This window comes from Phocoena phocoena, chromosome 12 (assembly GCF_963924675.1).
Source record: "Phocoena phocoena chromosome 12, mPhoPho1.1, whole genome shotgun sequence".
Classification (NCBI taxonomy): domain Eukaryota; kingdom Metazoa; phylum Chordata; class Mammalia; order Artiodactyla; family Phocoenidae; genus Phocoena; species Phocoena phocoena.
The window spans coordinates 57090725-57112125 of NC_089230.1; the positions used below are offsets into that span (position 1 = coordinate 57090725).

A 21401-nucleotide genomic window follows, 5' to 3' on the forward strand; every position below is an offset into this window, starting at 1 on the left:
GTGAAGTCTCAAGCTTTATGTCCTTGAAGGTTGTGATTAACTTATGTTAAATTTCTCCAGATGACTCGCAGTGCTTGTTTTACTTTCTCTAAGCACTTTGGGAGATTTTCATTGAGGAACTTCTGCTCTTCTCCAGATTATTTTCTCTCCTTTACTTTGAATACGCTCTAAAAGAATATTAGTTAAGTATTCCAGTTTCTTGAATGATGGTTATCTGAGGTTTTACTCTACTATGAATTTTATCAGATCCTGTATGTGGAACATTCCCTTTGACAAGTTTACTATGGGCTAATTATAAGATTACTATGAGTTAATTATACAGCATGTGCCCTAGATCTTTGTCATTCTGTCTCCTTTCTGGTCAAAGCCCAGGCCTCCTTCCCTTTTTCACTTTTGTTGGTCCTCAAAATGATCTTGTCTTACTCAGGTCAACTCTCATGAACCTATTAATTCCCTGACTAAAAACAATGTTGCGTGTCCTTCTGAGCGTGTAGCCTGCAAATAACACCAAAGTTCCAGCTTCTGGGAAAACAATTGACAGAAGAACATGGAGAGACACTGGGAAGACAGGCAAGAATTAGGAATTAGTCATGGCTCTTTGGGAAGGCTGGGGCTGAGCTATGGAGGGAGGGGACAGGGAGGTGGAAGCCAAAGAAGAAACATCACAGAGGAGAGAAGGCAGGCCCTGACAGGCAGCAAATGCAGACTGCTAGTCACTTCCTGATTTTATTCTCTTCATTTGCCTTCACATTCTTCCTGACTACTGTCCCTGGAAGGACTTCTTCTTGACAAAGCATCCAGACACTCACCTTCCCCCTAATTCAGATTTCCACAGTCGCTTTGTGAATAATTCCACAGGAAGGTCTGCCACAACAGAAAATTCCAAGTACCTCTCTAGAAGCTTTTTCATCTCCAGCAGTCCCCTAAACTCTATTCTAAATGGTTGTTCTTAGACATGATTTTGTCCAAGGAAGAGTGGTCTTTATTGTTTCCAGTTTCTTTAAACATCTTTATGATACTGGCAATTTCATTGACTGTGGAGAAATAAGGCTCTAGTATATTTTTATACTCTGTCCTCATAAGATATGACTGTGCTAATGAATCATGTCTTCAGAAGAGAAATGCACAAATTAAGTTCCACATTTTATATAATCCATTAATTTCATTCTGACTTCTGCCAATTATAGGCTAATAATAAATAAAGCTATGTTATTGAATTTTACTTAACTTGCATTTATCCTATATATACTTTGTTCTAAAATAAGCAAATGTTGAAGTATTCATAAACTGGAGGTTTATTTTGAAAAATTAATAGTTATTTATATAGGGTGATTTCCAGACTAGTATTAAGCCATCTTTTAATGAATTTGAGTATTAAATAAACTGCTTTCCTTTATTTTAGGTGATGGTGTTTGTACATGCTCGAAATGCCACCGTAAGAACGGCTATGTCTCTAATAGAAAGAGCCAAGAATAATGGCCAGATTTCCTACTTTTTACCTACTCAAGGACCTGAATATGGACATGCAGAAAAGCAGGTAGGGAACAAATGGCAGCACAAGACAAGAACTAAAGCACATAATGTACCAGATATACCAGCTATTTTATATATGAAAGATCCATGGTTTCCAGTTTCCAATAAGTTAATTTTACAGATTTATCATGTTATAATTTTGACTTTTTTCTTGACTTTCAAAGGATCCGAATGCATGTTGTGTCCAATTATCACTTTTTTCTATATGATTATAATTGTAGTGTTTAGTCCCATAGTTAGAGCATAAAATAGTTACATTTTATACAATACATTAACATCTAATGGATTATTGTTCTTTTAAAGATATAATAGATAATTTTTTTTTATTTCTAAGGTTAACATGGACAGATGTAATTTACATAAACAGAAGCTCTTTTTGAGAGTGAAAGTTTGAGACCAAAAAGGTGCAGAACAGCTGCCTTGCCACTCACTATACGCTCAAAGGACCTAAAAAGTCTGGGTCCACATTAGAAACTCAGAACCTCAGGCCACACCTGAGACTTACCACATCATAATCTGCATTTCTGCTTGATCCCCAGATGATTTATGCACATTACAGTTTGAGAGGCACATCTCTAGGTAATTTGAGTATCGATAGTATTCTAATATTTATAAAAGGTTTTATTTAATTGTATCAAGTAATGATTTAGATCAAGAGTGGGCAAACTACAGGCCGAGAGCCAAAGGTGGCAACCTGTTTTTGTAATTAGTTTTATTAGAAAACAGTCAGAGCCCTTCCTTTGTCTTCTGTGGCTGCTTCTTTACACACAAGGGAAGAATTGAGTACTTGCTGCCGGTATCATATGGCTCACAAAGCCTAAAGTACTCTGTCCCTTTGCAGAAAATTTTGCCCTGATTTAAAGCTATAAAAATAAATTTTTAAATAAAAAACTATAGACATAAAATGATAGTATCTTCAAAATATTTTATATGCATAACTTAAGATTTAACTGAGATTTGCTGAACAGCTGCCAGGCATTGTGCTCTGCACCTTCACATTTACCATCTTAGTAAAATGTATTTAGTTCGGATTGTGCTGTCAATTTCACCATTTTATATTGATATTTAAAATTCTGACTATGATAATCTGATGCAGGTTGTTTTGAATGTCAGATTCTCTTTCAGTGTAGCTACAAAGTTTATTCATTTTTTTCTTTTTTTTGCTTTATAAAGTTTTCTATTACATACCACCTATTATGCAACTTTGTATTCTTCCAGTTATTTATTAATTATGAATTTATGAGAGTCTTTGAAAAGTCAGGTCAGCATTCATAATGGTGAATTATGAAAGGTCTTGTTTCATTTCTTTGGAAATTCAAAGCAGCTCTATTGTGTTTAAAAGCCAAGCCTTGAGAGCCACCTTGTGGATTTCTGGTTATTTTATACCTCTTAGTTCTGAGAGTTATTGCTATTCTAAATCATAAAGGTTTATTGTTTCATTGTTATAATAATAATATTCAATATTTATCAGCGTTTACTTGGGCCAGGCATTGTTTTCATTGCTTTCTGTAACTCATTCAATGTTCACAACAACCTATGATGTAAGTTTGTACTATTATTATCTCTTGATATGGCATTTGTGTATAAGTAATTCAAATATAGCATGAAATACTCTAAAGCATATAGAAATAATTTATGTAGAGGCATTTTCAAATGATATTTATTTAAGACCATGTCACCAAACGTGTAATGACAGATCACTATGCTGAAAAAAACGTGGAGACTTGAAAGTCCCTAGTCATTTTATTATACCTTTCTTTTTTTGATACTTTCATTATACTTGATTTTTATCCTGACCCACCTGTTACTATTGTTTTTTTTTGACAAGAATGGATTCCACAGACATTATTAATAAGTACATTATTTCAAGGAACGCTGTCCTATTCACCATTATACTCTTTAGTATAGCATTTGGCTGATAGTAGGTACCCCAAAATTACTTTTTTTTTTTTTTGCCTTTGTTTCTTGGAGGCAGACATTATTAAGATATGTTCTTACTTTAGTTTTCTCATTTGATCTCTACCACTATTCTGCCCTTTAAAGATTCTTATCCCCATTTTACAGATAAGGAAACTGAGAAAAGAGAATAATTTTCCCAGAGACTCCCATGTAATAAGTGGAGCTATGATTTGAACCAGACTGACTCCAAAGTCTACCCTTTTCACTACAGTGCATCCTATTTGTTCAAAAGCAAACAACAGGGCTTCTCTGGTGGCACAGTGGTTGAGAGTCCGCCTGCCGATGCAGCGGACACGGGTTCATGCCCCGGTCCGGGAAGATCCCACTTGCCGCGGAGCGGCTGGGCCCGTGAGCCATGGCCACTGAGCCTGCACTTCCGGAGCCTGTGCTCCGAAACGGGAGAGGCCACGGCAGTGAGAGGCCCTCGTACAGCAAAAAAAAAAAAAAAAAATAAGCAAACAACATATCCAACCTGTGACTTTCTAAAGCTTTAGAGCTTTGAATCTTTTTTTTTTCTTTAATAAAATGGAAGAACATTTCTTCAGCTCAGCTATATCCCTCATTTCTCTGAAAGAGAGATTCAAAACAGTTGGCCCCTCCACAGTGAAAATTATTTATAACAAAAGATAAGGTAATCTTTCTGGATGTTTTCTCGAAGCTCCAGAATTTTAGATTATTCTTCTAAATCTAAAGTTGAATGTTTGTTCCTATTACTTGAAGTGCCTTTTAAACTTGAATGGTATTAACTTACTAGCAATTCTAAGGATGCTATTATGATGATGGCAGGAGATATTTCTTCTGATGTTTTTGAAAAATAGGAAATTAAGTACTCAGAACATTAAAATAAAATTAGAAGGTAAGTTTGCTATGGTAGTACATAGAAATTTAGCCTCCTGACTCCTGTTGATGGACATACAACTAAATCCCTACCGTGCCAGGGTGATCCTTTATCCCTAAGTGTTTAAAGTAACCGTCTCAATTCCTGACTCAGCAAGTATGGTTTTTAAAAGCATTTCTTCACAGTTTTATTCAACACACTGTAACTTTATTTGTATAAATAATAAATGAAACTCCATTAAGGATTCTTTTTTCTCTGTGTGTGGGGGGCGGGGGTAGGGGAGGGCAGTGTGCATACGTAATAAGGCTGTGTCTGTGCCTTAGCCACAGCTGAAGATGAGTCATTTCTTTCCAGTAAGTAACGGTTATACTTCATGACCCCTCATACCATTCCTATCTTTGATATCAAATTTACTCCCAGCTGGAAAAGCAACTATATTTCCAAATTGTCCACTGAAACAGGAAAATAGGGAAAAGAAAGTGAAATACCCCAAGGGTAGATTAAGCTACAGAGGTAGAACTGTTGCAGTTCTCCCTGGGGAAGGGAGTATCTGAGGAATTACAAACGAGGCCCAAAGTAAGAGGACACATTAGCAAAAAGCTCTGGCTGTGACTTCACCTCTAGAAGCCCCGTGGCCTTAAACACCTAAACATTTCTTAAAGGTACTTTTTCTTCTATCAAATGGAGTAATAATGGGGTAAATAACACCTATTCTAGTAGTTTACTATGAGAAATGAAATGATATATGAAATTATTTTGGAAACTAGCTGAAGAATGATAAAACATTGCATATCATATTCTGGAAATCTCCTTCTAGAAGTTTACTTTGCATATTACTTTTTGCCTTCTCCCACAAAGAAACTTTCTTAAGAAACCAGTGTTTTCTGTAAGATAGAACATACCTTAGGGAACAGTAGCAGCTTGCATTTATACATAGAAATATATCATTAGGGATACAGACATTTTCATTATTAAGCCACTATTTGTTTGTTTGTTTAAGATTTATTTATTATTTATTTATTTTATTTTTGGCTGCGTCGGGTCTTAGTTGTGCCACGCAAGATCTTTGTTGAGGCATGCGGGATCTTTCGTTGTGGCATGCGGGCTTCTCTCTAGTTGTGGCAGGCAGGCTCCAGGGCAGGTGGGCTCTGTAGTTGTGGCACCCGTGTTCCAGAGCGCATGGGCTCTGTAGTTTGCGGCACACGGGCTCTAGTTGAGACACACGAGCTCAGTAGTTATGGCGTGTGGGCTTAGTTGCCCTGTGGCATGTAGGATCTTAGTTCCCCAACCAGGGATCGAACCTGCGTTCCCTTCATTGGAAGGCGGATTCTTTACCACCAGACCACCAGGGAAGTCCCCATTGTTTTTAATTATAATTTTAACTTTAAGTTGAATGAATTATTCCAATTAGAATCTTCAGATTCTGTTTCATTCTCCATCTCAGTCAAATAAATTATTTCCTTTAGGGACAAAACTTTTAACAGGCTTTAAATATTCTAGTACTAGGATGGATATTCCCACCCACCCTGTACGGTATTTCTCTGATTAATAGGCACTGATGTTGTTCGATTTCTTACATATATTAGTGATATTAGAAGTTTTCCTTATAGGTAGATACAGTCTATCATGCAGCAGGCCTCATGAATGTAGTGATTAGGAATATCTGTTAAACAAATCAGAACACTAGGAAAAATCGAGTAATAATATGTACCCTCAAGCTACCTTAAAGTGTCATTTTATGACTTTTTATTATTATCTAGATCACCAACCATCGCCTGCTTTCATAGGTTATCTTTAGCCTTTGCCTAAATTATAGGAATTTGGCTTTGATGTAAGTAATCTGATACTTAATATTGATAGCTTTAATTATTTCTGGTTTAGCAGCTTTCCAGTGTCAGTATAACCAAATAAAATTAGAATTTCCTCTTCCTGGAATAGATGATATCTGTTAGCTAAAGAGAGTAGCAAGTACCTAAGAGCCGCCTTTCTCTTGTTTTTTTACTTTAGATAAGTGTAAACTGTTGTCTCAGAGTTTATTCTTTCCTCAGGAATGTCAACCGCCTTTCCTTTAGGAGGCTAATATATTAATTCTACTGTCTGTTTGTAACCACATAGAAAGAATGTTATAAGTATATTAATTTTTTTAAGTAAAGTGAAAGAAAATTAATAAAACATAGATTTGCGTGTTTAATTGGATTTTTTCATTTTCAAAGGGAAATAGGCTCTTTAGAATAAAGATTTTGAACCCAGGCAAACCTTGAAGGCCTATGTGTATTGTAGCAAATGGTAGGATTTCCTCATTTTTTTATGGATGGCTGAATAATAATCCACTGTGTGTGTGTGTGTGTGTGTGTGTATGTGTTTGTATCACAAATTTGTTATTCATTCATTCATTGCTGGATACTTAGGTCATTTCCATGTCTTGGCTATTGTAAATAATGCTGCTATGAACATCGGGGTTTAGATATCTTTCCAACTGTTTTTGTTTCCTTTGGATATCTTCCCAGAAGTAGAATTGCTGGATCATATGGTAGTTCTATTTTTAATTTTTTGATGAACCTCCATACTGTTTTTCATAGTGACTGCGCCAATTTACATTCCCACCAACAGTGAGTTCACAAGAGTTCCCTTTTCTCCACATCTTCACTGGCATTTGTTATCTCTTCTCTTTTTTTTTTTTTTTTTTTTTTTTCTCTTCTCTGTTTGATGATAGCCATTCTGACCTTCTGACGAGTGTGAGATGATATGTCATTGTGCTTTTAATTTGCATTTCCCCAAAGACTGACTAGTGTTGAGCTTCTTTTTATGTGCCTGTTGGCCATGGCCATCTTCTTTGGAAAAATGTCTCTTTAGGCCCTTTGCCCATTTTTAATTAGATTATTTGGTTATTTGCTATTGAGTTTAATGAGTTCTTTATATACTTTGGTTATTAACCCCTTATCAGATATATGGTTTGCAAATATTTTTTTCCCATTCTATAGGCTGTCTTTTTACTTTGTCAATTTCTTTTGCTGGGTGAAAGCTTTTTAGTTTGATGTAGTCCCACTTGTTTATTTTTTATTTTGTTGCTTGTGCTTTAGGTGTGATTTTCAAAAACTTATTACCATGACCCATGTCAAGGAGCTTCTTTAGTGAGACCCTTTTTAAGAAACACAGAAAGTAGCATTGGAATTTTATCTTTATTTAAGTAGCCTTGATTGCAGCAATTTTTGTTCCTGTGCTTTAAGATGTATTTTAGAAACATACAATAAATTTCTTAAAACAAGTTTATACATCTTGTTAAAGAACGTTGCTGTTTTGGAAAAGTGTGTATGTTAGAATATTGTTGCTCTCTCATTTGAAAATACTTTAGTAGGAAAACCATTTTAAAAACATATAGATTTTATATGTAAAGATTTCTAATCCCTAGTGGTACAGAGATTTGTATTGATAAAATTTAAAGATCAAAATCACACTTCACAGTGATCTTTTTTTAATTTTTTATTTCAGCATTTATTTTAAAATGGCGAAATGGGTATGAAGAATACAATTTTAGATGAGATTTCTCTTCTACTGATTAGGGTGCTCTCTCTAGAATGCTAACTTGTGTCTGTATAATTGGGCTGTAGTTAATACCAGGGTAGCTCATATGGGAACCAAGACCATCTTTCAAGGATTATAACATGGAACAGGGGACACAGTACTTCTTTCTCCCCAGTTAAAGTACATAATTCGCACAGCTAGAATGACATATGGAAATTGGTTATGGGAATCAGGCTAGTCTGTGTCATTGTGAATTGACTATATACACATGAACCTCAAACTGTTTTTAGTGGTAGTCACTCGGTGAATACTTACTGAGTGTAAGCTACCTACCAGTCACTATGGTAAATCAATAGGTATCAAGATAGATAAGCTCTGCTGTCAACCTGTTTAAAGTGGATTGAGAAAATTGTGTTGTATCAGTCAGGATTCATTAAAGGAAACAAACCATTGTTCTATATTTTAAATAGAAAATAATTTTGTGAAAAGAGGTTAGGTAATTCCTAGAATGTTGATAAGGTTGGAGTTGTAGAAATCAGGCAACTACCAGTGGAACTGTTGAGTTTAAGAACCAGCAGCCATACCATGATGATGATCCAGCATGTAGAAGCTACACCTGCTACTAGATACCTTTCATCATTCATGAACATGCTGGAAAACCAAATTTTGAATATACAGTACATCCATTATAACTTTTAAGCCTCATTTCTCCAAGATTTTGCTTGCCAGCAAAATAAAACAGCAGAAAATAGTTTCCTCTTCACTTCCATTGCCTAGATCTTGCATGAGTGCATTTAATAAGCAGAATGGATTTTTGTATCCAGTACCCTGACTACAAGAGATCTGGGAAGTACAGATTTTACCTTCTGGCTCATGCAATACAAGAAGGCCTCATTGAAGGAGGTGGACTTGCATGCTGATTAACATTCTTTGCGTTAATTGGGAATGGAAATATATTTTGGAAGAAAAAAAGTAGCTGCCCATTTATTTTTATGGAGCTTATGTTCTGGCTGAACAGAAAGATTAACAACTAATTAAATAATTGATTTTAATTACGTTGTATTAAATAATAAAGAGGGATTAAGTGCTAAAAGAAAGTAAAATTGGGAGGACGCTTAGCTAACACAGTGACATTTAAGGTGAGATATGTACACAAAGCAAAGGACAGCAGAAGAATGTTCTAGGAAAAGTCTCTGACACCAGAAAAGCAATAGCACATTGAAGGATGTGGATAAAATCAGAGTGACTAAGAAACGCAGAAAATGATGGGGAGTGGTAGATGCCATGCTTATAGCATGAATCTAATGTTGTAGGCAAGGACCAGATTGTGAGGGCCCTGTTTATCATGTTACAAATTAGGTATTTTATCTTAAAAGAAATGGGTTATGATTAGAGAAGTTTGAGGAAGGGAGTGGCATGTCATTAGCTATATTCCCCTCAACTAATAATATAAAAATAAAATGACAATTTGAGCACACAAAACAAGTAATTTTCCTAACAGAGTTGTGCTTTTAAGAAAGATCACTACACACAGGCAGAGCAGGAGAGAATGGGAATACCAGTTAGAGATGTGGATTCATTGGGGCATATTTAGGAAATAGAATTGATTGACTTGGTAGTTAATGGGGTATGAAGGGTTGAGGAAGAGAGATCTGGAAGTTTTCTGGCTTCTAAAAGATGTCTGGCTTAATATTGTTGAGTAGTTAGTTGGGTCATTTATGAGGAAAAAGTAGGAGAGAAGGATTACTTTGGAGGGAAGGGTACAGATCATGAATTCCATTTGGATGTGCTGAAATGAGGTGCCTGGGATACTTAGAGATGTAGAGTAAGCATCTGGATGGATATGTAAGTCTAATGTCTCAGAAGCTCAGTCTGTTTTGGAGTGGGAAAACCATAGGAGTGGATATGAGGGGTAAAAGAGCCTAAGACCAAGTCTTGAGGAATTCTGCTCTTTAATGATTAGAGGAGAATGAGCCAGCAGAGGAGCCTCCAAGCACTGGAGTATACCCCGGAGTAAATGTCATAGAGGCCAAGGAAAAGAGCATTTCAAAGAGAAGAAAGAGATCATCTATACTGACTGCTGCAGTGAGTGGTCAAGTAATGTGAGGGCTGCAAAATACACTGTACTTAGCCACGTGGAGGATATTGGTGACCTTATTCAGGGCCTTTTCACTCCCAGAGTGGAGAGCAAAAACTAGATTAAGGTGGCTGATGAATGTAGATTAAAGTGTAAACATCAATTTTGAGAACTTAATTTACATACAAAAGGAAAATGGATAGTATCTAGAAAATATGAAATAGTACTCAGAAAGGTAGATGCACTATTTTTCTTTTCAAGGTGGAAGTGATATGCTTATATTCTGTGGAAGCTATTCAAGAAAGAGTGAAAAAGGATTGAAATTGATTGATTATTCATATAGGAAAGGAAAGAGACTACAGATAACCTATAAGAGTCCTGAGAATTTTCAAGAGGCATGGGATCCAAAGAAGAAGTAGAGATTTTCCTTAAATAGGAGTTAGGGCACTACTGTTAAAACAGAAGAGAAAATTAGAAAGATGGGTTCTGATGCAAATAGGTTTTAGGTGTGTGGCAGGAAGATAAGGGAGCTTCCTGTGACGTATTGTATTTTCCTTGGGAAGTAGTTGTTAAGGTCATTCTCTAAGAGTCAAGGATAACAAGGTGGTGAGAAGTTTGTGGAGAGCCAGTCAATGCATAATGTAGACATTGTGAGACATGCGACAACAAACTGACCATAGAGACATCACAGAATTGCTATCCAATGTTAAGGGCTTGTTGAGATTGTGATCATGGATTTAGACTGGTCTCTAGTTGCCCTTGTATGTAATTTTTCTTAAGCATTAGCTACCTTGGGTCATCTGAGTTTGACATTCTACCAGTCTTACATGGCAAAAGGGCAGATGAGTTTAAGAAATGGGAAGGAATGTGATTAAAATCTTGGACTGTGTTATCTGCACTGGAGAAAGAACCAGAGTAAAGACTGGGGCAGGGATGGAGAGGGCGTGCTGCTGATGAATATTAAGAAAGTAGAGGAACTGTGATCTGGAAGTATCATTAACGATAAAGAAAGAGCTTAGAAAAAATTAGTTGGGCATGCTTGACATATAGGAGTCTTTGGTCAGAAATTGAGGTGTTTGCACTAGCGATTTTGGTTGTGGAAGTAGTACAGTTGTGGGTTGATGACAGGCCTAGAATACAATCGTTGGTATGGCTAAGATGGGACAGAGGAGATGTCAGTGGAAATGAGGGTGTCAAGGAATTGAAGAGCGAGGGTTTTAGATGTCCACATGGAAAATACTGTCACCGAGGATCATGATAGGAAATGGGATAGACAGAAAGACTAGGAGCCATAAGTATGGAGTCTTCATTGGATAAGGTAGGGTAACAGGTGACATAGCAGATATACTGAACCTTAAAGGAACAGAGGTTTTTGTAAAAAGTTAGTACAGGCTGACCTGGAAATGGTGAGAGGGAAGAGAGAGATCATCCCCCACCACTTGAAAGATATGCATGGAAAACAAGAGTCCATGGAAAAGAGTCAAGTTTCAGTTAAGGCAGGGTGGGAGATGAGGTTGATATATTTTGCTTATTACTGAGTGGCAATTCCAGAGAATAGAGTGAAGAATTTCATACCCTAAGGTGGAGAAATAATAGAGGAAGTAGGGAACCGACTCAAGAGTGAAGAAATACCAAGTATTATGGGAAGAATAGTATAATAGGGCATTGGCTCCCCATTACCTGTTTCCATGCCAGCTGTCAGAATCAGAGTATCTGGAACTAAGACCCTAAAATTTTAACATGATCCTCAGAAGTTCTGATCATAGCTAGATTTTGTTGATCATGTGAACAGATGGCTAATAGGCCTTATCCTGAGAACAGGGTGGGAGGTATGATGTGTTTCCTTCTGAAGGACTCGTGGAAGACAGAGCATTGCCATTCTTGGCTCTCTTGGTGTGGACGCCAGAGGAGCGATTTCAGATGTCTCGGTGATAAGGGTTTAAAGTGGAATAAGAGCTTTGAAAGAGAGAAAGAGAAAGGATGGGGAAAGATGATACTCCTTAGATCTCTAAACTCCCTTGTCAAAAGATAAGCCAGGTATTGGTTTATGCTCCTAACAATGTAAGCAGGTCCACTGATTAACTTTATAACTTTATTGAATGATAAAAATTGCACATACCAAAGATGAGGACTCTATAATATTTTTTCTGATATTGATAAGGCATACTCACTAGTAATTGTGAAAAAAGAATGGTATCATTTGGGAGAAACTATTTGCCTCCTTCTGGTTAAATTTTAGTTTTTATAATGACTGTTAAGTTATTTCTTCCTAATGGATTTGAAATAATCCACGTTAAAGCGGACCTTATCAAGATAAATTACCTCAGAAGGCTTACAAAGGTCACTAAATTATTTATGCCATTTCTTATTGTTCTTTCATGCAGGGTTTGTAACTGAGCTGAAGGTCTTGTGTTACTTCTGTATATTTTTTTGTCTTATGGAGGAAAAAAAACTAATTTGTTTCCTTTTAATATCTTCAGTTACTTACTGTCAGTCTTCGTTCTTTAATCATGTATTTGTGTTAGTTTGGAAGTCAACTTTGGCAAGTGGTTACATTTTATTTTAACCTTATTCATTTAAAAAAGTACTCATACTGATTTTCTGTGTCATAGGTAGGAAAAAGATATGTAAAGTCATGGAAGGAAGCTTGGGGCACGCTTTCACTAGCGGAAAAAAATTTAGTATCCTCTGTGTGCTAATGGATTCTTAGCAGTTGTCCATTCTATTCTAATTTTACTGACAATAAAGCCATGTATGGGAAGTTCACTTGTGACAAGTGGAAATATAAAGACTGAGGAAAACAAGTTTACACAATTCTTCTGCTACACACCTGACTCCCTTTACCTTTCACAGCTGGTGTTCTTTTGTGCTGAATTTCCATGTATAGAGATACTTTATCCAGTGAGTATAGTATTGGATCTCAAATGGCTTTCTCGGAGAATCCGATGCTCTGTTCAGACAGTGTGAACAGGGTGAATTATACCCCTTCAGTCCTGCAGAGGCTAGCAAAGCCCAGACTCCAGGTATAGCTCACGCTGAAAAAACAGGTGGAAAACAACTACCGTTCTGATACTTGAGGAAGCAGCAGGCATCTTATAATAAGTTTAGCTCCGTAACTCATGGTCTTAACCATCTTTCTCCATTGATTTCTCCAAATAAAACTCCTATTAAAAACCTTCTTCCATTTATGTTTCTTTCAAGGGAAGGTTTTGTACAAACTGCCATTGTGTGTGTCTGCATGTGAGTTTCAGTATGAAAAAGTTGGATCGTGTTAGGCACACTTTTATGTCTCATACTTTTTTCACTTAGTAATACATCATGGAAATCTTTCCAGATCAACACTGAAAGATCTGATTCATTCTTTTAACAACTGCATAGTGTGCCCCAGTGTGGACATTATCTTAATTCATTTACCCAGTTTGTCTCGATGTATACTTTTGTTGTTTCTAATTATGTTGTATTGTAAACAGTGCTGCAGTAAGCATCCTTGCTCACACTCTTGGCAGTTGCAGTGATGTCCACTGGGAAAATTCCTGGCAGTGGAATTTATTTATCAACACGGTACATGCATTTAAAATTTTGGTGTATGAGTGGTCCTGAATTGCCCACTGAAGAGATTATTCCAACTTACATTTCCTGGAACAGTAACTTCCTCCCACCTAACTTTGCCAGCACTGAACAACGTTAGAGTTTTTGAGATTGTGACAGATTAATAGGCAAAAAATGGTACTTCATTATTATTTTGACTGGCATTTCTTTATGAGTGAAGCTGAGCATTTTTCATATTTGCCATTTGAATTTCTTTTTCTATAAATTGCATGTACTGTTCTATGTGTTACAAACATTTTTCCTACTTAATCTTTGATTTTTATTAATTTATGAATATTTTTACCATAATGAGATTTTTTTCAGGTTATTTACAGTATTTGGGCTTTGTCTTACTTATAAAGATCACACTCACTTCATCATGATTTCCTCCAGGCCTTTTTATTTTTGCGGTACGCAGGCCTCTCACTGTTTTGGCCTCTCCCGTTGCGGAGCACGGGCCCCAGACGCACAGGCTTAGCGGCCATGGCTCATGGGCCCAACCGCTCTGCGGCATGTGGGATCTTCCTGGACCTGGGCACGAACCCGTGTCCCCTGCATCGGCAGGCGGACTCTCAACCACTGCGCCACCAGGGAAGCCCTACAGGTTTACTTTTAAGGATGAACTTCAGTATCACTTCCAAGAAATAACGTTCATCTTTTAGTTGAGTTAGTGCATTGATTTACAGATTAAGTTAGTGAGAATTGGTATTTTCACCAAACCAAGTTTTCCCATCTCAAAAGCAAAGCATATCATTTCATTTCTTGAATGTCCTTCAGCAGTATAATAATGCTTTCTTCATGTAGGTGCTACCTATTTCTTGTTTTTTCTGTTTTTGACGGCTTTTATAAATGTGCTATTTTCTTCCCTTTTATTTTCTAACAAGTTATTGTTTATATACAGAAAGACTTTTTAAAAATACTGATTTGGGGGACTGTCACCTTTCTGAATTCAATCATTATTTTAGTTAGTAGTTTTTAATTACTTCCTCAGTTTTCTAAATAAATGTTTATTTCATCTGCAACTAATAATTGCTTTGACCTCTTCTGTTCCAGTGTTTCTACTTTTTATTATTTTCTCATGTCTAGTTCCATTGTCTAGGACATTAGTAAGCTGATTGTAAACATCTTTGCCTTGTTCCTAACTTAAATTGATATATGCCTAATGTTTTATGATTCAGTGTGGTTTGAAATCAATGTTTCATCGCCTCTGCTTATCAAGATTGAATGTGGTCTTTTGTGAGATTTCAGTGCCTGGAGATGATCATACGTTTTTTCTCCTTTGACTTATTAATAAATATGTTAATATATTTATAGATATAGTGCCCTTGCATTCTGGGGTTTAATTTACTTAGTTGTGGTATATTGTTTTAATGCACTGGTGAATTCTGTTTTCTAAAACTCTTTACTATTTGGATTAATATTCTTAAGAGAGATTTCTCTGTTGTATTCTGTTTTCTGCTGCTTTATCAGGTTTTAATATCAGTGCTATTACACTGCCTCTGTAAGATTAATTTTTAGACTTCTATTTCTGTGCTCTAGGGCCTCTTAGTAACACTAGAATTAATTTGTCTTTAAAAAGTATGAAAGCCTAGATGTTAGATAGCCTTTACATTTTCTTCCATTGCTTTTATTATAATATTCTATCACTTTTAATATGAATGTTAGTAACATTTTCCTAGAAAATCATCTGTTCCAAACATTTTTAATGATAGAATATATTGAATTTTTCAGAATACTCTTCTGATTCTTTAAAATTGTGATGTATTTCTGAACACTTCTTTTTCACATTACTAATTTTGTGTCTTTGTGCTTGGGCTGTTGTGCTCGTTTTCCACTATGTATCTCCTTTTACTTAAAGGCTAGACAGTAAATATTTTAAGCCTGCAAACATATGGTGTCTGTCACACTCCTCACCTCCCCTATTGTAGCTCAAAATCAGCCATAGACAATATGTAAACAAACTGATACGGCTGTGTTTCAATAAAACTTTATTTACAAAACAGGCAGTTGGCACATAATTTGCCAACTCCTGCTGCCCAGTAATAGACATTGTCTATTTTTATTTTTTTCTTTTAAAATTAGAGTTTTTATGTTTACTTATCAATTTCACATCTTAAAAATCAGATTCTATTTTAACTTTATTAGGGCATTTCTCCTTTTTTCCTTGGCTTTATTATATATTTTGTTTTTATAGGTTTCTGAATTAGATGCTTGATTTACTTATTTATTATATTCTTATTTAGTTATATAAATATTTCAGGTATGATGTTTTCTGAGAGCACAACTTTACTCCATCCTATAAGTTAGGGATGGGGAACAGATCAGGGGGTGCCAGGAGTTGTAAGTGGGGAGGGTTTAACTATAAAGGAATAACAAGAGAATTTAAGGGAGGTAAAGGAACAGTTTTGTATCCTGATTATTATGGTGGTTACACAATTTGAACATCTGCCAAAATTCGTAGGACTGTACACCAAAATGGAAAGAGAATTTTACTGTATGATCATTTTTTAAATAAGATTTTAAAACATACTCATCCCTGGGCCTCCTCCCCAGGATTTCTTGTTTATTTGTCCTGTGAACTAGGCTAGATCACAAATGGCAGATTCAGATTCAAAGACAGTTGAGAAGGAACATCCCAGTCTTATTTTAAGATTGTTGTCACTTCATGTCTCTAATGAATCAATAAAAAAGCAATGCACATAAAGCAATTATACTCCAATAAAGATGTAAAAAAAAAGTATTAAATATGCTTCATAATTAAAAAAAAAAAAGCAATGCACAGAATGTGAGCAGGAATAGAGACAAAGGCGAAGTGACTCCTGGCACTTCTTGGTTGCTTACAGAGAACAAGCTGGTTGAGCCCACCTGGTCAGATTTGAAGGTGATGTGTCAGCACCCCATGATCTGCCTGCTACATTATAAGAATATTTTTCACCGCAGTTACATATTTCCTGCGTTCAGCTTCTTACTGTGTCACTGGTGTCACAAGCCAAGTCTTACCTCAACTGGATGTTGACTGAGAATCTGCATTTATAACAAGCACATCAGGATGTTCCAGCGCAGGGGTTCACGGACAGCAGATTCACCCAAAACAAAGAGCCATCCAGCAGTATGATTTTTTTTCCGTCTGTCTCCAAGCAGTATTTTTTAGTTTCCTCTGTTAGCTCTGAATGTTCACTCATGAATATTAGCGACGAAATGAAGTAGGTGAAGTGTTTTTCCTTCTTCTACTTTGACCCCACTAGGGAGCTCTGTTATATACTAGCAAATACTCCATAACGTGGAGCCCGTATTTGTGAGACCGACAATAACACACGTCTGAAAAGATGGAAGTTAAGGCAATATGATCCAAATGTAGTTAATAATAAAGTATATTTATACAATTATTTCTAAGAGGCTGACCACACGGCACAAAAATGAAATAATACCTTTCCCTTGAAACTTAATGAAGATAACATTTTTGTGTCTATGTGTATTTTGCTTGGGACTCAACAAGGCTCAAAATTCTAAGTTGTTATTTACTTGGCTGGCCACTAGATGGTGGGGTTTGTTAATGTTTTCCCTTCCATTATATATCGGTAGCAGATTTCATGGAGTGCAGTTTTCTTAGATCATTTTCTTAGTTAATTATTATTAATTTAGAAATTTAAAATTTTAAGTGACCTTAGAGATAATCAGTGTGACTGTACTAGAACCCCATTCCCTGCCAGTGTAGTGCCCCTTACGTGAAAACTGTGGAAAACGCTGTTTCAAAAGAAGCTATCAAGATGTTGATCGTGAAATTTTCAGAGCAGTAGCAAATAAGCACAGGATGTGATGCCCAAACAGAAGCTTTGACTATATGAACACTTTTGTTAATCCATAGTCTTTAATTTTGCAGAAAAAAATTTCCCCGTTGTACAGTGAGTCGTCAGTGAATTTTGTAAGATCTGCTATGGCACTCATACAGATTGCAGATAAGTGGACCATATCCCACATCTGAGGTCAGACCAGGCCAAAGAACAGACCTCAGAAGCGAAGTTAGTATATTCAGGGCAGATGTAAAGTTGAGGAGCTAAGACAGGTGGCCGGTGCCCTCCTGTTAGAGATCAGCAGGAACACAGGTGTTGGGGAAGCACAGTTTGGTTTATTGGCTCTTACTATGAGAAGGAGCGCATGTCCCGTGGAACCAGGGGCATCTCAGTAAGAGGGAAAGGCTTCCAAGGCAATGGGTCTGGAACAGAAAGTGTAAAGACCCTGAGGCAGGTGTGGATTTGTCAAAAAAAAAAAAGGGTTGGGGGTCACTTAGAGAAAAAGCCAGCTCTTGTGTCTGGCCTAAGTAAGTGAGGTTCAGGAATGGGAATGATTTCTGTAGGTCTTGCATCCTAAGGACTCTGGCCTTTACTCTGAATGAGTTGGAAGCCACTGAGATTTATGCTTATTTTTAATAGAGTTTTCTTGAAAGGATAGGAAGCAGGTAATACAGATTGATTGCAAGAAGAGGACACCTGAGTGAAAGAGACACTTGCTTTTACCTTCTTTCCTTTTGGATTTTGTGCCATGTTCAGGGTTACCTATTTTTTAAGATAGAAGAAATAAAAATTTTAATGATTTTGTATAAAACATTATGTACTAAGACTTAGTAAGACCTTAAGATACTTAAAAATAATTCTGTGCTCTCTTTGATAAACTCATTCAAGAGACGATAAATAACAATTGCTTTTAAATGCTAAATAACACTTTTATGTTTTGTTGATATCTACTCTAGGTGCAAAAGTCAAGAAATAAACAAGTACGAGAATTATTTCCAGATGGTTTTAGTATTCATCATGCAGGAATGCTTCGGCAGGACAGAAATTTGGTTGAAAGCTTGTTTTTTAATGGGCATATCAAAGTCCTGGTCTGTACAGCTACATTAGCCTGGGGTGTCAATCTTCCTGCTCATGCTGTTATTATTAAGGTGAGAACTTACCTTCCTTTGCGCATGGATTTGTGGTATCTTAAAACAAACCTGTGGATTGATTTATTTGAAAATATTGATTTGGCTGCTTCAGTGACTTTGAATGTTATTTATATAAGGTCAGAACTATATTCTCCAAAAGAATCTAGTTTATATTGTGAAAATTTAACGCTATCACAGATGATGAAAGGATTAGTTAAAGTACACTTTTGAGATCTTGCCATATTTGCCTAATTTCAGTATTCAGCTCATCAGGATTATATTTGTGTGTGTTTATGTAAATTTTTATTAACTTTTCCTCATCTAGGGAACACAAATATATGCTGCAAAAAGAGGCTCCTTTGTTGACCTTGGAATTTTAGATGTCATGCAGATATTTGGTCGAGCTGGAAGACCACAATTTGACAAATTTGGGGAAGGAATCATCATAACAACCCATGATAAACTCAGCCATTACCTCTCTTTGCTCACTCAACAAAACCCAATTGAGAGTCAGTTTCTGGAAAGCCTTGCAGATAACCTAAATGCAGAGGTAAGATCTAATGAGTTAAAGGTTGGAATAGAATCATCAGCTTCAAGAATGACCAAGAAAAATAAAGTTTGAGTTGATTGCTATTTCATGATATTTAATAATACATTTTATTTCATATGCAGTCATAAGACACAAGAGGTGGAATGGCAATATTATTGATGAGTTCAGAGCAATGTAGAATGCAAGTGATTAACTGATAAGAACTCATTGCTTAAAGACTATACTTTTAAATCATGAGGTTTTGTTATAGGACAGAAATCTAACCAAAGCTATACAAACTGGGGAAACAGACATAGCAATAACAACAACTATATTTGTCCTGCACTTCAATAAAGTTTATTATGAAGTATTTTATAAAGTTTTTATAAGGTTAATAATGCTCTTCTGTCTTAGATCATTTGATTAACTTTGTTATAGAAAATATGATTGCTTAAATTGAGCTACAGTATTATAGTTTATTTCATGTGTGATGTGTGTTTGTGTTAAGATTTTGTTTTTTGGGTTTTTTTTACTCAGGATTACTTTTATTGTTTTAATTCTAGAATTTTCAACCATAGCAACCATTCACAAATAGTTATAGGTTAGCTTTACATATAAAACCTTCCAGTAAATACTCTGGAGAAGAGCAAGCACATATGAGTTTAGTCCCTATACTTTAAGATCTTAAAATTATCACAATAACTTATGTTGACCACCTTTCTGCCATTGTGTAAAATAATATTTTTGTTATACCTTTCATTTCATTTTCAGAAGTATGTCTTTAAGGCCAAATTTTACTGGACCCTATCAGAATTCTGAGTGACATCACATGTTAGGAATTCAGTTAGGCTCAACATTTACATTAAAAAGCCACAGTCAAGATAAACCTTGACATTTTAATAGACTGCTAAAAAGAAAATTATTTCCTTTTCTTCGAGGTACAAACATAACACTTTCCACTAATAAGATTCCCTCCGTAGATAAGAAATTAATGTCACAGGTGACTTGTATAGTCACCATTATTGTGTTAAGATTTAAATAGCAGACACTGGAAGCCTAGATAACATCTTAACTGGTAAAGAGGATGAACATTCTTAAGAGTCTGTGTGTCAAACAATCAAATGAGGTTTTGCTGTTTTCACCGCATTTTTAATTGTTGCTCTGTCATCCAACACTTTCCTACTTCTTTCCTATATCCCTTCTTACCATTAAAGTTGACTCAATTTTTGAAAGTAGGTGGGATATAACTATTAAATAAATGAATAAGTGAAATATTTGAACTGAAATATTACAGAAATTTCACTTATATTCTATTCATGTTATTTAGAAGTCTTTTTAGAGGATGAAAAACACACTCAGTATGCAGTTTCCTCTGTTTTAAGGAGTATATAGTCCAAAAGGGAGAAAAAGACACAAAAACACAGTGCAATAATGTTGGTGAGTAATAAGTTCTAAAGAAGGATTCAGTAGAAGGAGAAAATACTTTCGGCCCCAGCTTATCAGGAAAGGCTTTGTTCATGAAGGTGGTAAATCTGGGTTCAGAAGATTAGGTAAGGTTTAGAAGATATAGAAGTTTAGAAGTTGGAAGTTAGAAAAAAATCATGAAAGATGCTGGTTTCTAGTAGCATAATTACAAGAAAGTGAAAATGATTAGGAAATGAATTATGATATTAGGAATATCTCCAAAGGAAATATATCTCAGTTTCAATCCTCATTACCTGCTATGATGGCATGGTTTAAATAATTAGGTCTTGGTCATGGGTCACCAGTATCTATGATGGATTAGTCTAATGTACAAAGATAGTAATAGTAATGTACAAAGATAGTAATAGTAATCCTTCAGTGGACTGAGGACGCACAAACCTGCTGGGTGCTTTTTGTATATTCTCTCAGTACTGCTACTAAGGAGATATTATTGTCCTCAGAGAGATAGGTAACTGACCAAAGGTCATTCAAGTACTAACCTTTGGAGCTAGTATTCAAACGCAGGTCTTTTAAACTACAAACTTAGTCTTCTTATTATAGCCTAGATTTCTGATATATAAAATATAGTAACTTAAAGGTGAATACATTTCTCTATATTAATCAACCTACCATTTGCCTTCTTCTAAGACCAGGACTAAATATTTTCCAAAATGGTAGTAATAATTTCTCTGACTTACAATAAAAAGCAAGGCTGTTTTTTTTGTTTTTTTTTTTTTTTTTTTGCAGTACGCGGGCCTCTCACTGTTGCGGCCTCTCCCGTTGCGGAGCACAGGCTCCAGACGCGCAGGCTCAATGGCCATGGCTCACGGGCCCAGCCGCTCTGCGGCATGTGGGATCTTCCCGGACCGGGGCTCGAACCCGTGTCCTCTGCATCAGCAGGCAGTCTCTCAACCACTGCGCCACCAGGGAAGCCCAGCAAGGCTGTTTTATACAATTTTTCTAGAAAAGC

The 21401-nt window shown here is 36.0% G+C and overlaps 1 protein-coding gene across 1 annotated transcript in view; it reads left to right on the plus strand.

Annotated features, from left to right (window-relative positions):
- The window catches only part of ASCC3 (activating signal cointegrator 1 complex subunit 3), a 311309-nt gene that overhangs the window by 149555 nt on the left and 140353 nt on the right, over positions 1 to 21401 (plus strand). Inside the window, exons 13-15 of the mRNA XM_065888766.1 lie at positions 1403 to 1537; positions 18265 to 18456; positions 18764 to 18988. Coding sequence (XP_065744838.1) covers positions 1403 to 1537; positions 18265 to 18456; positions 18764 to 18988 — 552 coding nt within the window. The remainder of the gene's footprint in view (positions 1 to 1402; positions 1538 to 18264; positions 18457 to 18763; positions 18989 to 21401) is intronic.